Here is a 13,440-nt window from a genome sequence, read left to right as displayed (position 1 = left end):
AGAGCTGAGATTGGAACCCAGCTCATGGGAAGCCTGTACCCCTAACCAGCAGGCTCCACCGTCCCACACGCTGTAAGGTGCGTTCACGTCTATTAACCTTGCAGCATTCTGGCGGGTGGGGGAGCCAGGGCAAAGGCTGTGGTCCAGGGGCTTTACAAGTGAAGAACCCATAGCTCAGAGGTAAGCTGACTTGCCCAAGGCCATGCAGCTAGAAGGGGCGTGACTGGGTCTCCAAGTTCCTTATTTCCGCATCCCACTACGTCCCCCTCCCCTTGCAGTCCCCAGTCCTCCACCCCGGTACAAGCCCAGTCTCTCTTTTTCCCCCTCCAGCCCCCCTGGCTGAGTCTGGCTCCCCAAAGCCAAAGGCAGAGGTCCCAGGTGGCCACCCATAGACCTGGACCCTCCACCCTCCCAGGGCACCCCTAGGTGGCCCCTGCAGGGCCCCAGCGGGTGGTGGGATGCCCATGCCTGGCACCGCAGAGGCCTCTGGCATCAGGGACCCCGGCGAGAGCAGATTTACGAGCAGGACTATTTTATACTTTGCAGCTGCCGCTATAAACCCTGGACCCATTTGGCTGGGGGGGGGGGGGCGGGAAGCAGCTGCAGAGGAACCCCCCCGGGCCCTGGAGCCACTGCCAGATCCTCCAGGCTTTTTCTGAGCAGCCAGAGGAATCCTGAAATTAAAACCTCCTGAAAACATGGCAGATCCCTGTCTTGCCCCACATAGGCCTGCTTCTTCCCCGACACCAGCTGAAGAGCCGGAGAAGAGGCAGGGCAGAGACGGACACAACAGAGCCCCGGGTCCCCGGTCGGCTTTGGATGGGTCCCAGCCCCTGTCTGGTCCACAGGTGCCCACGCACGACACGGGGGTGCTGGTCTGGTTCAGGGTTTCTGAGACTGTCTGGACTTCAGAAGTTCCCTACAGTAACTTAGTTCAAACTGTCCCACTGTAAGATTCTGTGCTCCAACTACCTACTGGCTGTGTGACCTTGGACAAGTAACTTGACCTCTCCGAGTCTGTTGTTTTCATCTGTAAAATGGGGAGAAATAACAACCATCTCATTAAGAAGGCTGTAAAGAAGGAATAGAATACACCAGGAGTTCCCAGCAGCTTTATTGGTAATAGCCAAAAGCTGGAAAACCACCCAAACGTCCATCAGCAGGTGAACGGATAAACAAATTATAGTACATCCATACAAGGGAATACTACTCAGCAATAAAAAGCAGGGAAGTATCGGGGCACCTGGGTGGCTCCGTCCGTTGAGCATCCAACTGTCGATTTCGGCTCAGGTCACGATCCCAGGGTCATGGGATCGAGTCCCAAGTTGGGCTCCACGCTGAGGGTGGGTTCTCTCTCTCTCCCTCTGCCCCTCCCCCCAGATCGTGCACAATTTCTCTCTCTACAAAAAATAATAAAATCAAAAATAAAGAAGAGTATATGGTTCCATTTATAGAAAATTCCAGAAAACAAAAATGGATCATAGTGACATAAACAGATCAATAGTTGTCTAGGGATTGAGGTGGGGAGAAGCGGTCAGCAGAGACCACAGAGGGGTATGAAGAAACTTTCAGAGGTGACAGATATGTCCATTACCCTGATTGTGGTGATGGCTTTAAGAGATACACCTACACCTATGTCAAAATTATCAAATTGCACGTTTTTAAAAATGTGCATTTTATCGTGCGTCAGCTATACCTCTGCAAACCGGCAAGAATGAATATGTATCAGTAAAGCGCCAGAGACGCGTGTAACAGTCCATTTGTGAATGGCGGCCATTCCTGTTATTAATCACTGTGGTCGCATCTAGGGGATTCTTTGAGTCATTTTCATTTCCTCCCCGGGGTGCCCGGGTGGCTCAGTTGGTTAAGCATTTTCACCTCCTCCCCTAGAATATAGCCTCAGGTCTGTTGTGCCAATGGTGTGTCCTCGGTATCTGGCACACAGTAGGTGCTCATTAAAGGGTTGCGGTTGGAAAACGAAAAGCCGATGACCCTGGCAGTTGCTTCTCGGCCACCTTGGAACCCGGAAAGCTGATGGATCCCCTTGGGGGCAGACTCAATGATTCTAAACCTCTAGGAATGAGAACCAAGACAGGAAGGACCCACGGCACTGGCCAGTCACCGTCAACACCCCAGGGGTAGGGTGGCGTTAAAACAAGGACTGGGGACCCACGATGAAATGCAACGGACACAAAACAGGATTCCCCACCCCAGCATCAGAAGGGCTCAGCTTCTGGGCCCACAAGCGAGTTCTAAGATGAAGTAGGAGGCTCGGGGCTGAGGACCCTGGACTGAGGAGTCAGACGGACGGTTCAGATCCCAGCTACGCCTGTCCGTGTGACACCGGACAAGCCTCTTCACCCTCCGCTTCCTCGTCTGTAAAAGGGAGGCGATGATGTTGCTCGTCTCTCTGTGGGGAGTGTGGGTGAGGGTTAAATGGTGTGATGGATGCTCACGTGTGCCTTCCTTCAGCCTTACACGCGTGCACCTGTGTGCACACGCGGAGCACCTACTGTGTGCCCGGGGTGCTGGGGAGACACTGGGGACGGACCCGCAGGCAGAGACAGTTGCCCAGCCACACCCTCAGACACTCTGATTTCATTGGTCTGGGTCGGGGGACGCCTGGCTGGCTCGGTCAGTGGAGCATCTGACTTCGGCTCAGGTCATGATCTCCTTGTTCGTGAGTTCGAGCCCCACATCAGGCTCACTGCTGTCAGCGAGGAGCCTGCTTCGGATCATCTGCCCCCACCCCCCCTCTACCTCTCCCCTGCTCAGGCGCTCGCTCTCTCTCTCTCTCTCTCTCTCAAAAATCAATCAACATATAAAAAAAACTTTAAAAAATCTGAGTGGGCCTGAGTGGGGCTATGATTTTAAAAGGCTCTCAGATAATCTCCCTGTGCAGGTTGAGACCCCTGCCGGGTAGGGCAGGATCATCTCCTCTTCATACACATGGAAACGAAAGCCCAGATGGCCGAGGCCACACAGCCGAGAAAGGACGGAGGCGGCACGGACACAGGCAGATCTCATCCTAAGGGCCCAAACCTCCTTAATCACCCCAAGAAGATTACAGGTGATGTACCAGGGCAGAGCCCCTGGAAGATGGGACTTCTGCCCCTCCCGCTCTTGCCTTGACATGACCCCCAGCCAGGGGTTACCCAGACCCTCGGGCTGGTCGGAGACACGCAGGGCCTGGGGACGAGGGTTCTCCAGCAGCCCCGCCCCCACCCCCACCACACTGCACCAGCAGCCCCCATTCCCACACTGAGCTGGGGGCCGTGTCTTGGGGTGGTTTTGCTGTCCCTCCCCCTCTCTCTATACAGCAGCGGCAGCAAGCCCAGCCCCCAGACTCCCAGCCTGGGGGCAGCTGTGCGGTTTTATAAGCCCCGGGACAGTGGGGGCCTGTTCGGGCCCTGGCAGATTCCTGGATCCCTGGGAACAGGGGAACGGCCCACCCCCACCCTCAAGCCCCATTTTCCCCCTCTCCTGGACCCAACCCACACATGCCCCCAACCACTGTCTGCTCCACAGCCCGCCCTCTGCTGGTGCTTGGCCAGATGTGTGCCCACAAGAGAGGCCCTGCTGGTAACGCCAGCAAAGATGTGGGAGCACACCGGAGGGGCTCTAAGCAGAAGTGGGGCCTTGCTCTCTCCTCCCCCAGGGCCTCATTCATTCATTCATTCATTCACCAAAAAAGCTGTAGAGCCCATTTACCGATTCACTCTAGAATCAGCCTACGAGGCTGGAATCCCGGCTGTGTGACCCGGGCACCTGACATCACCTCTGTGGACCTCAGTTTCCTCATCTGTGACATGGGAAGAACAGCAGTGTCTATCTCATAGGCTTGAGAGTCCCAATAAGCAAATGATGTTCAGTGCTTAGAGCACTGCCTGGTAAGTACAGGTGCTCATTAACTATAAGCAATTATTATTAGCATTGAGCCCAGGGGACTGTGAAAGAAAGGCTGGGCGGGGGGAGGGTGCTGTCAGGAAAGGCAGGTGACATCTAAGCTGGAAGCTAAAGAAGGAGGCGGGGTTAGCAAGACAAGTGGGGGGGGGGGAAGGGTGTCATAGGCAGAGGGAATAGTAGCTGTAAAAGCTCAGAGGTAAGAGGGAGGTTGACTTCTGCACTGGGACTCAAACTACCTCCTTAATCCTCACCCCCATCATTCCCGGGAGACACAGGCCATAACTGAGGCCACCCATTACGTGTCCTGTGGCAGCTCCAGTTGACGATTCATGGGGGAGCCGTTGACCACGGAGCCGCTGGTTGGAAAACTCATCCCTGCCTGCTCCCCAGGGATCTCTAACATCTACTTCTGTCTTACCTACCCCAGCCATACCCAATCGCCTAGGACCCCGCAGGAGCTCAGGAGCAAGGAGAGAGCCTGTCACACACAGAGAGGTTGAGTGACTTGGTCAGAGCCACATAGCATGCAGACAGCCATATTGGATTTTCCCTACATTCTTGGGCGGGAGCCTGTCTGGGCTGAGAGAGGGAGGGCCCTTCCCCACTGCGCGAGACAGAGGCCATTGTGTGTTATGAAACCCAAACCCGGCGCCCCTCTGAAGGGATGTGGGGTCAGCGGAGGAGAGGGGCTGGTGGGGGGTGGGGATGGCCTCCCTGCCCCCATCACCCCGGGGATCCAGCACGTGCTCCCAGCCCAGCCACATCTGGATTCCAGCTGGCTGCTCCAGGGAGGGGGGGGGTGGCGCAGTGGCAGCAGGAACATGCCATCAAAGGCAAGGAAGAGCCTGGCGGTGAGGAGACAAAGGCTAGGGCTGCCTCCCACCCCAGGCCAAGGGTGCGGTGACCATGGCGCTGGCCATGAGACCGACTCTAGTCCTCGGCCACTCTGCCAGAGGATGGGAGACTGAAACGTCGGCTGGTAGTGTCTCTACTGCTCATATTTCCAGGGAAAGGAGGGGGGTGGCTCTCCAACAGCCACAGTAACTAGCAGACCTGCTCACAGAAGCCGGCTGGGTCTGCGTGGCCGCGAGTCCAAGGCTGGTGCCCAGTCTTGGGGGCAAGAACTCCCACCCCCTTCCCATGGGGATCCTGCTCTCCACTCCCTTCCCGAATCTGCTCATTCAGCCTGCCCGCCGTATCTCCCCCAGAAAGCTGCCTCACCCCATGGAACAGCCCGGAAGAAAGGCTCCACCCCCCCCCCCCCCCCCCCAACCCCCCCCCCCCCCCCCCCCAACCCGCCCTGCAGAAAACCAGCGACACTCGGGCCAGAATAAAGGTTTATTGTGCTGGTTTGCTATATCTCAGCACCTAAAAAATTGTGCAGAGGTTGGGGGGGGCCCCAGATGAAGGGCTGAGGAAGAGCACCCCCCAGAGCCTCCCCAGATCAGGACGGAGCTCAGTCTCCCTTGTCGAAAGCTAAAGAATGCTGTGGGCACAGGCTGCCAGACAATGCACGTGAACGACGTGGAGGGGGGCCAGGGCCCCCCCCCCGCTCCAGGCTGGGTGTTGGAAACCGCCCCCACCTTCTCAGTCTCCCCCAGAGTGGGGCCCCCTCACACACAGCCCCCCAGCTTCGGGGGCCTGACAAGAAAGCTTTGACGCATTCATCCCATGCGGGTGGCAGTGACAGGATGAGCAATTCTTCCCCGGGCAGAGATGCTTGGCAGAATTGAGGGGACCCGAGCACCCCCAGGCCCCGTACCCCTCACCCTGGACCAACCACAAACTGGGGGGGCACCTTCAGGAACATCTGGGGCACTGATTTCCAGAGTGTGCTCTGCAAGATGTTATTCTGTAACTGTAAAATAACAACGACGACGATAAAAAAAAAACCCTGTGGTCAAAAAAACCCTGTGGTCAAAAGCAGTTTGAGACAGACCAACCGGGTTCCAACCGGGGCCTTTACTGGAGTATTGGCAGAGCCCTGGGGTGCCCTAAGGGGGGCGTGCGGGGAACAGAGAGGCAGTGTTTCCTCAACTCATCGGACCCCAAAATCTTTTTTCCACAGAGCACCGCAGGGAACGCAGCTTTGGAAATGCTCATTTAGGGACGTGTCGCGATGTGCGCACGGGCCCCCGGAAGCTTCCCGATTCATCAGGCCCACGTCTACGGTAGCTCTAACTGTGCCTGCCCCAGGGGCCTTGTCCCATTCACCCTGGTCCAAAACTCCTAGGTATTCTGACTTTTCTTTCCTACCCCCGGCGAGGTCCGCACCGTCACGGGGGACCCATGATCTACGTTTCCCAAAGGACATGGCCCATGTCGTCGGCCGTGTTTTCATGTATATAACAGGGATCCTTCCCATCCCCGCCTCCCCGGAGGAGCTGTGTTTGGGGTGCCGCCCCTTGGGGCTGCAGGGGCAAGTGTTCCTGGAACGGGGGGAGCTTCCCGGGGTAGGCCGGAGACCAGCACCTCTGCCCACTGCAGGGTTGGGACGCACTGGGATTTGCGGCGGGGGCGGGAGGGGGGGCGCTGAGGAGAGGGTGTCAGGGAGCGGAAAGGGTCAAGGGCCTTCCCACATCCATGGAGGTGACCACTAGGGGTCCGACAGTCAAGGCCAGCAGCCCCAGAGGCCTGTTAGACCTTGGGGGCGATACCGGAAGCACAGGGGCCCTCGGGGGGACCAGCGGGTCCTCTGGCTTCCTGGGCTGATGAAGGAGCCGCTTCTGACTCGCCTTGGCCTTGGCCGGCCTCCAGAGCCTCCTCCGCCCCCACCGCGCATGGCTCATCTGGCACCTCGGCTTTCTCCCCCGGGACCCCACGTCCCTGGGCTTCCTGGCCCCCCTCCCGGCTGCCGCTCTCGTCTTCCTCCGACTTGCCCTCCATCCTGGTTCCGTCTCCACCGCCCGGGGCAGCTCTGGCGGGGGACTTGAGGTTCTGGGTGGCGGCAAGGATGTCAGCCTGGAGCTGCTGGGAGGAATCCAGGGCTTCCTCGGACCGGCCGTCGGGAGCCCGGTCGGGGACCTCGCTGAAGGCGCGGGGGCCCCCGGCCCGGTCACTCTGGTCCACGTACTTCTTCTTGGGGAAAGACGAGGGGTAGTAGGCCGAGGCCTTGTGCTTCTGGCGGGTGATGAGGGCGGCGCAGACGATGAACATCAGCAGGAACACCAGGGAGCCCACCACGGCGATGAGCATCACGTACTGGCGGAAGAAGTCCACAATCCCGTCCAGGAAGTTGGTGGGGGGCCTGGGGCCCGCCAGGGGCGTGGGCCGGGGCCCCAGAGACGTGGGGCTGAGGGCCGGGGTCCGGGGGGGGCGGGAGGCTCGGGGAGGAGGCCGATGAGCCCTCGGCCTCCCCGCTGCCCCCTGTGTCCTCCAGGAAGGCGGCCTGCAGGGGCACGGAGTAGGCCACCGCGGGCAGGGCCCTGAGGAGAAGCAGCAGAGACACGAGCAGCCTGGGGACCACGGCGGAAACCATGCTGTCCAGGACCTGCGGGGAAGCGAGGCGGGAGACAGGTCAGGGTGGAACGCCGGGGTCTCGGGGACCGCGGCCAGGCGCAGGAAACAGCACGTGTTCCAGAAGGCCGCTTCCCCTGCCCGCCACACAATGGACCCCGTCCGCCCATACGTGGGGGACATGCCCGCCCCCTCCTTCACTCTGAGATCCCAGAGGGACCCCTGGTGAGTCACCCCACTCCACTCTGAGGTCCTGGAGGGCGGGGACCGAATCTTACTTATCTGGGCACCCTCAGGGTTTCACATCATGCCTGGTATACAGTAAGTGCTCCATAAATGTCTCTTGACCGACCGGGCCGAATGAATAATAACTTCCCCTTCCACTGCCTGCCATGTGCCAGGTCCTATTTTAAGTTTCTGACACAGAACTTCATTGACTCCTGAGAACCACCCGATGGGAGAAGTACTATTATTATTACTCCCATTTTGCGGGTGTGAAAAACTGAGGCTCAGAGGGGTTAAGTCATTGCCAGGAGAGGGCAGGGGTTCGGATCCAGGCAGGGAGGGAGAAATGATGGTAAGGCTGAGTAAGTAAGAAACAGAGTCACTGAGGGAGTGAGCCCTTCTTCTTTTGGGGAACCCTCCCCAGCAGCCCCCAGTGACTCTGGGGTCCTGTGAAGCTTCCAGACTCCCTGAGCTCAGCAGAGGGTCTGGATGCCAAGAACACCGCTGGCCCTCACCTCAAGGCACAAAGCAGGGCGTGGAGGCCCGGGAGGGGGCGGCGGGACCTCTTGTGCCAGAGACAAAGCTGGAGACTGCGGGAGCCCCAGTCCTATGGCCCCCCGTAAACGGGAACCAGATGAACCCCGCACCTCCCTCCTCCCCTGTGGCAAGACTGCTCCCAAGATGAACCCCCAGACCCCATCCGGCCCAGATAGCCTGGCTGACCAATAAATTCTGCACAGCCTAGGTTTACAGAGGAGACCAGCTCCTGAAACACGGACTCTCCCAGCCAGCCCGAGGAGGGCTAGGCACTCAGACAAACCCAGGAGCCCCTTTCTGCAGCCCCCTCATGGGCTGCCCCGAGAACCCCTCCTGACCCAACAGAGGGCCCAGGCCCCTGGCACTGGGTGGGGCTAGAAGCTCGAAGAAAAGCCTTAGGAAGCCCTGTCTGCCACCCTGTCTCAAGGGATTGAGATGGGGAACAGGGGCCCAGAGACAGTGAGGGGCAGGCCCCTGGTCACGGAGCAAGGTCCTGGCCTGGAGGAGGAGGTCAGGTTCCCAGCACCTCGACTGCGTGTCCCCTCGAGTGCCCGGTCCCCAAGTCCTGCTCCGGAAATCGTTTGAGGGGTACCGGGTTAAGTGCGGGGGTGAGGGGAGTGAGGCCTTTGAGCGGCTTCTTCCTAACCACCCGAAGCCTCCCCATTAAGCATCGTTAGTGGAAATTAATTGTACCGACATAAATTTGGACAAACTGCCTCCGGTGGCCAAAAACAAAACAAAAGAAAACAAAAAAGATAATTCCGGGGCATAAAAAGAGGCAAATCTGTTCAGGGGTTCGTTTTGAATAATGAGCTGATGACCCTGGGCTTTCCACTGGGGGGCGGGGGGGGGGGAAAGCCCCGCCCCCTTTGCCGGGGGCCCCGCCCCAGAGCCACTCTACGGTTCAGCCCTGGGGGCCAACACCTGCCGGCTCTGCCTGACTGGCCCAGGCGACAGTGACTTGCCCAGGGACACACGGAGGGGAGTGTCAGAGCCGGGGTGTTAACCTTCCTCTGTGTGACTCAGACTACACACACTCACACACACTCACACACACACCACACACTCTTATGTGCCCGGGGCCGGCCCAGAAACGAGCCGGCACCCTGGGAGACACTACTTGTCCGCTGCAACACGGACGGACCCAGCACCCCCAGCCCCCGCGCACTTGTTAGCAAAGGTCCCCACGGACACCTTTGATCTCTGGGGTCTCTGTCCACCAGTCACCTCCCTGCCTGAGAGAGACCTTTCGTGGTGGCGGCTGAAGCTTCTCACCACAACTACTACCCCCCGGGGGGTGCCCAGGGGGCTGTCCTGGGAGGGCCTGCCGCCAGCGAAGCGGCTGGAACCCTGGCTCCACCTGGTCGAGCGCTGTGGTCCGATCCCTCCGCGCCTCACTTTCCCCGTCTGTACAGTGGGCAGGCGGCGGGGAGGTGACCACAGGCCCTAAGGACCGGGTGAGATAACGTGGAGAAGGCAGCTGGCACAGAGCACCCGGGAAAGGGCGGGCTCCAGAGCAGCCACGTTTGGACCCCAGCAGAGCCCAGGACTAGTGGCGGCATCCTCCAAGCAGGCAAATGATTAAAAATGATTTCCTTACCTGATGTGTAAACTGGCTCACTGCCCCCCCCCTCCCCCGCCGAGGAAATGATCAACTTTTTTACCCTGTTGAGTGAAATCTCAGCTCTGGCCACCCAGGAATCCAGGGCGCATGCGCGTGCAGACACACACACACACACACACACACACACACACACACACACACCACCCAGCTGGATAGAGGGAAGGGCTCCCCTCCCCCGCAGAACCTTGGGGTCAGGGACAGAGGATAAGGAAAGAGGCCACACAGGCTATCACTGGCCGTTAAAGGCCGAGACCCCGACTCTCGGGTCCCCCACACCCCACAGCCTGGCTCCCCCGGAAAGGTGCAGGCGGGGTGGGAAGCCGGTCGGGCCTCAAAGGCAAGGTGTGACCCTATCCGACGAGCCACTGCCCTCTCTGGGCCTCAGTTTCCCCTCTATAGAGTGGGAACCGTGGCCTGGACAGCTCTGAAGTGATCACTCTGCCGGCCGTCCCCACCTCCTTTCTGGGAGAAGGTGAGCCTAGCCTCCTGAGTCCTCATTTTTTTCCGGGGCTCGGAAACTCAGCTCCAGGCCATTGGAAGCTGGCGTCAGGCCAACCCCTGTCATTTTACCCAAGAGGAAATTCGCCCCCGAGGCTGGGAATGGCCTGCCCAGGATCACACAACCAGTTGAGGCAGAGCCCTGAAGGGAAGCGGGTCCGAACACCCCAGAGGAGGCCGCTCACTGCCCAGCTATGTGTCCCGGAGTGGGGCATGTCACCTCTGTGAGCCTCGGTGTCCCCATCTGTATGATGGGGATAAGGGCCACCTCTCGGGTCTATTGTCCACGGCAGTGCCAGATGAGGAGTTGGTTATCAATTAATTAGTGGGGGCCGCATGGTGGTGCAGGACCCCCAGCTTGGAGCAGGGCCTCCTCCAGCGCCAATCTCACTGGGGCTTGCGGCCTTAAATGTGCCTGGGGCATACACGGGTGCTGCAAATCCCCCCCCCCCCCAGGGCCTGGGTACCTGAGGCTGGGAGGCGAGTCACTGCCCCACCCCCACCCAGAGACTCGTGGCCAGAGGGGGAGGGGCAGCCCACAAAAACCTGGCTTCAATTAGCGGCTGTTGGGGGAGGGGTCTGGCTGAATCGCTAGGCGCCCCCGCCCCACGCCCCGGGGCAGCCGAGGACAGGGGCTTGGGTCCCTTGGAAGGGAGGCCGGGACAGGGAAGGGGAGTCCTGAGGCTCAAAAGACACAGGCACACAGAGCAGCAGCAGCAGCGCGGACACACAAGATACGGACGCACAACGCAGACACACACACACTACAACGCACACGCACGGCAACGGGGACACGCATACGCCCAGACACCCCAGAAAGTTTGCACGCCCCCCCCCCGCCCCCCCGGCGCGGATGCACACAGGGCGCACGACAGCCCCACGCCGGGCCGCCCGTCCGGCCCCGAGAGCGCATACCCAGCCCCCGGGCACGCGCTGGCTCCCCCACAGACGGGACAGGCCGGTCCGCACGAGCCCGCCGCTGACCCTGGGCCGCCCGCCCCCGCGCCCACTGGTGGAGAACACATCCCCCGCGGGGAGGCCACAACCGCACACACGCAGCCCCGCCGGCCCGGCAGCGCCCGCGGGACACCGCGACGGCGCACCCGCGTTCCGCCACGCCAGCCCGTCGCGCAGGTCCCGCGGGCGCGCGGCCTCCAACGCACCCTCCGAAGGCACGCGGACTTAGAGACGCGCCCCAAAGTGCTCGCGCCGGCACTCCCGTCCCCGAACCCCCGGCCACCGCCAGGCTCCCGGACCGAGGGGACGCGGGGACTCACCCGTCCCTCCGCGCACGCAGGCCTGGGTGCTCCCGCCAGGTGGAGCGTCGGGGAGTGCCAGCTGCCGCCGCTGCTCCGGCCCGGCGCCGCCCGCCCCCTGCCCCCGCCTCCTTCCTCCCGCCCCGCGGCCGCGGGGCCAGCTTGATTCCATTAGGCGGCTTTGGGGTGGGGACAGGGGAGGGGCGGGGCTGCGCTGGCCCCACACGGTCCCCCCTCGCTCACAGCTTGCACTCCCCCAGGCGCCCCTCCAGCTCTGGGGAGCCCCAGATGGGGCATTTCCTCCTTGACTCGGGGGTGGGGGGGGGTGGGGGGGGGGGTAGGTCCCCAGGACCGGCCCCCGGGGCGGACAGACGGACACACAGGGCTGGCCTGCAGCGCTCCCCCAGAACAGCGAGCTGGGGGCCTGCCTCCCTTCCAAAGGGGACGAGGTCAGGGAGGTTCAGGGGCCCCTGGAAGCGAGAAGGAAAATTCCCCGTCCTGGTCCTCGATTCCAGCTGTGACTCAGGTTTTCCAAGGCTCAGGGTGCAGGGTGGGAGCAGAGTGTGTTTAAGGGAGAGCCCGAGCGGAGGCCTGATGGAGGGTCCAGGTCTGCAGCAGGGAGCCGAGTTCTGGCACCCACTGGCTGGCCCTGGTTGGGCTCTTCCCTTCTCCAGGCCTCAGTTTCCTTATTTGCCAGGGTGGGCGGGAAGCTTCCTGGGCTCCCTCTGGCTCCCACTTCGAAGATCTGTGGCCTTCCTGTACCCCAAATGGAGGGGCGCCTGGGCTCAGTAGGTTAAGCGTCTGCCTTCAGCTCAGGTCATGATCTCGCAGTCCGTGAGTTCGAGCCCCGCGTCGGGCTCTGAGCTGACAGCTCGGAGCCTGGAGACTGCTTCGGATTCTGCGTCTCCCTCTCTCTCTGCCCCTCCCCGCCTCACGCTCTGTCTCGCTTTCTCTCAAAAATAAACATTAAACACACACACACAATACCCCAAATGGAGTAGCTGGAGAAGGAATCGGGACCCCATTTCACAGGTGGGAAAAGTGAGGCAGGGTGTATTCAAGTGGCTCAACCAGGAAACTGAGGCAAGTCAATAGCAGACCCTGCAACTGGGATCTCTGGCTGACCTGAGGACCCCGGTGGGTCAGTGGCCCTTGCATCCATTCATTCACGTACCCATTCATTCATTCATTCATTCACAAGTGCTTGCTGAACATGTGCCAGGCACGTTGCCCATCAGGTCTCAGAGGGAAATCCCACACAACCCAGCCCTCTGGAGAAGTCCAGGGAGAAGGACGCATATGCGAATTACTTTTACACAAAATGGAAAAGGGATCTGTAGAAGGAGAGAGGTCAGGCCAAGAGCTCGGGGAACCCCAGGGCAGGGAGAGGTGCCCTGAGAGAAAGAGGCGGGAAGTCGTCCAGGAGGACAGCAGCCAGTCTGAACAAGAGACCCCGGAGAGGCATCCTGGCAGGAGGACCAGCATGGATAAAGGCACAGTGACTGGAAAGCTGCACCGTAATTAGATCAGGCTGGAGCGTGAGGCAGAGAAAAGGGAGGTGCAGGTAATGAGGGTCGAAGTCAGCAAGAGCCAGGTTAAAGCGTCACTCATCCAGGAGGCAGTAGGGAGCCACAGAAGGTATGGGACAGGAGGAGTGCATGAGTTGACAATTCCTGTCCACCCTTTAGGAACCAGGACTCTAGATTACTATCACCTCTTCTGATGGTCCCCGCAATCCCTACTCACCTCCAAAACGGGGGAGAGCAGTTGTTTGGAAAAAACCCCAGAGAAGATCCCATTATCTCTTGGGGTCACCCCCAAACCTTGCGTCCCAAGGAAACGGATGACTGCCCGCCAGTGGACGCTCATAGATGCACATGCCCCCAGGCGCAAGTGGCCGCCCACAGACGTGATGCGACAGGGGCACCCACCTTCAAG

At 60.3% G+C, this 13,440-nt stretch overlaps 1 protein-coding gene across 1 annotated transcript; it reads right to left on the bottom strand.

Annotated features, from left to right (window-relative positions):
• Positions 1–5,231: 5,231 nt before the first annotated feature.
• Positions 5,232–11,786, bottom strand: TMEM119 (transmembrane protein 119). Its single transcript, XM_049619214.1, is given in 3 exon segments — positions 5,232–7,221; positions 7,223–7,396; positions 11,524–11,786. Coding segments are annotated over 2 exon segments (840 nt in total). The 5' UTR covers positions 7,385–7,396; positions 11,524–11,786; the 3' UTR covers positions 5,232–6,543.
• Between the last annotated feature and the right edge of the window lie 1,654 nt (positions 11,787–13,440).

Source organism: Panthera uncia (genome assembly GCF_023721935.1).
Source record: "Panthera uncia isolate 11264 chromosome D3 unlocalized genomic scaffold, Puncia_PCG_1.0 HiC_scaffold_8, whole genome shotgun sequence".
Classification (NCBI taxonomy): domain Eukaryota; kingdom Metazoa; phylum Chordata; class Mammalia; order Carnivora; family Felidae; genus Panthera; species Panthera uncia.
This window is presented reverse-complemented; position numbering and strand designations above follow the sequence as displayed.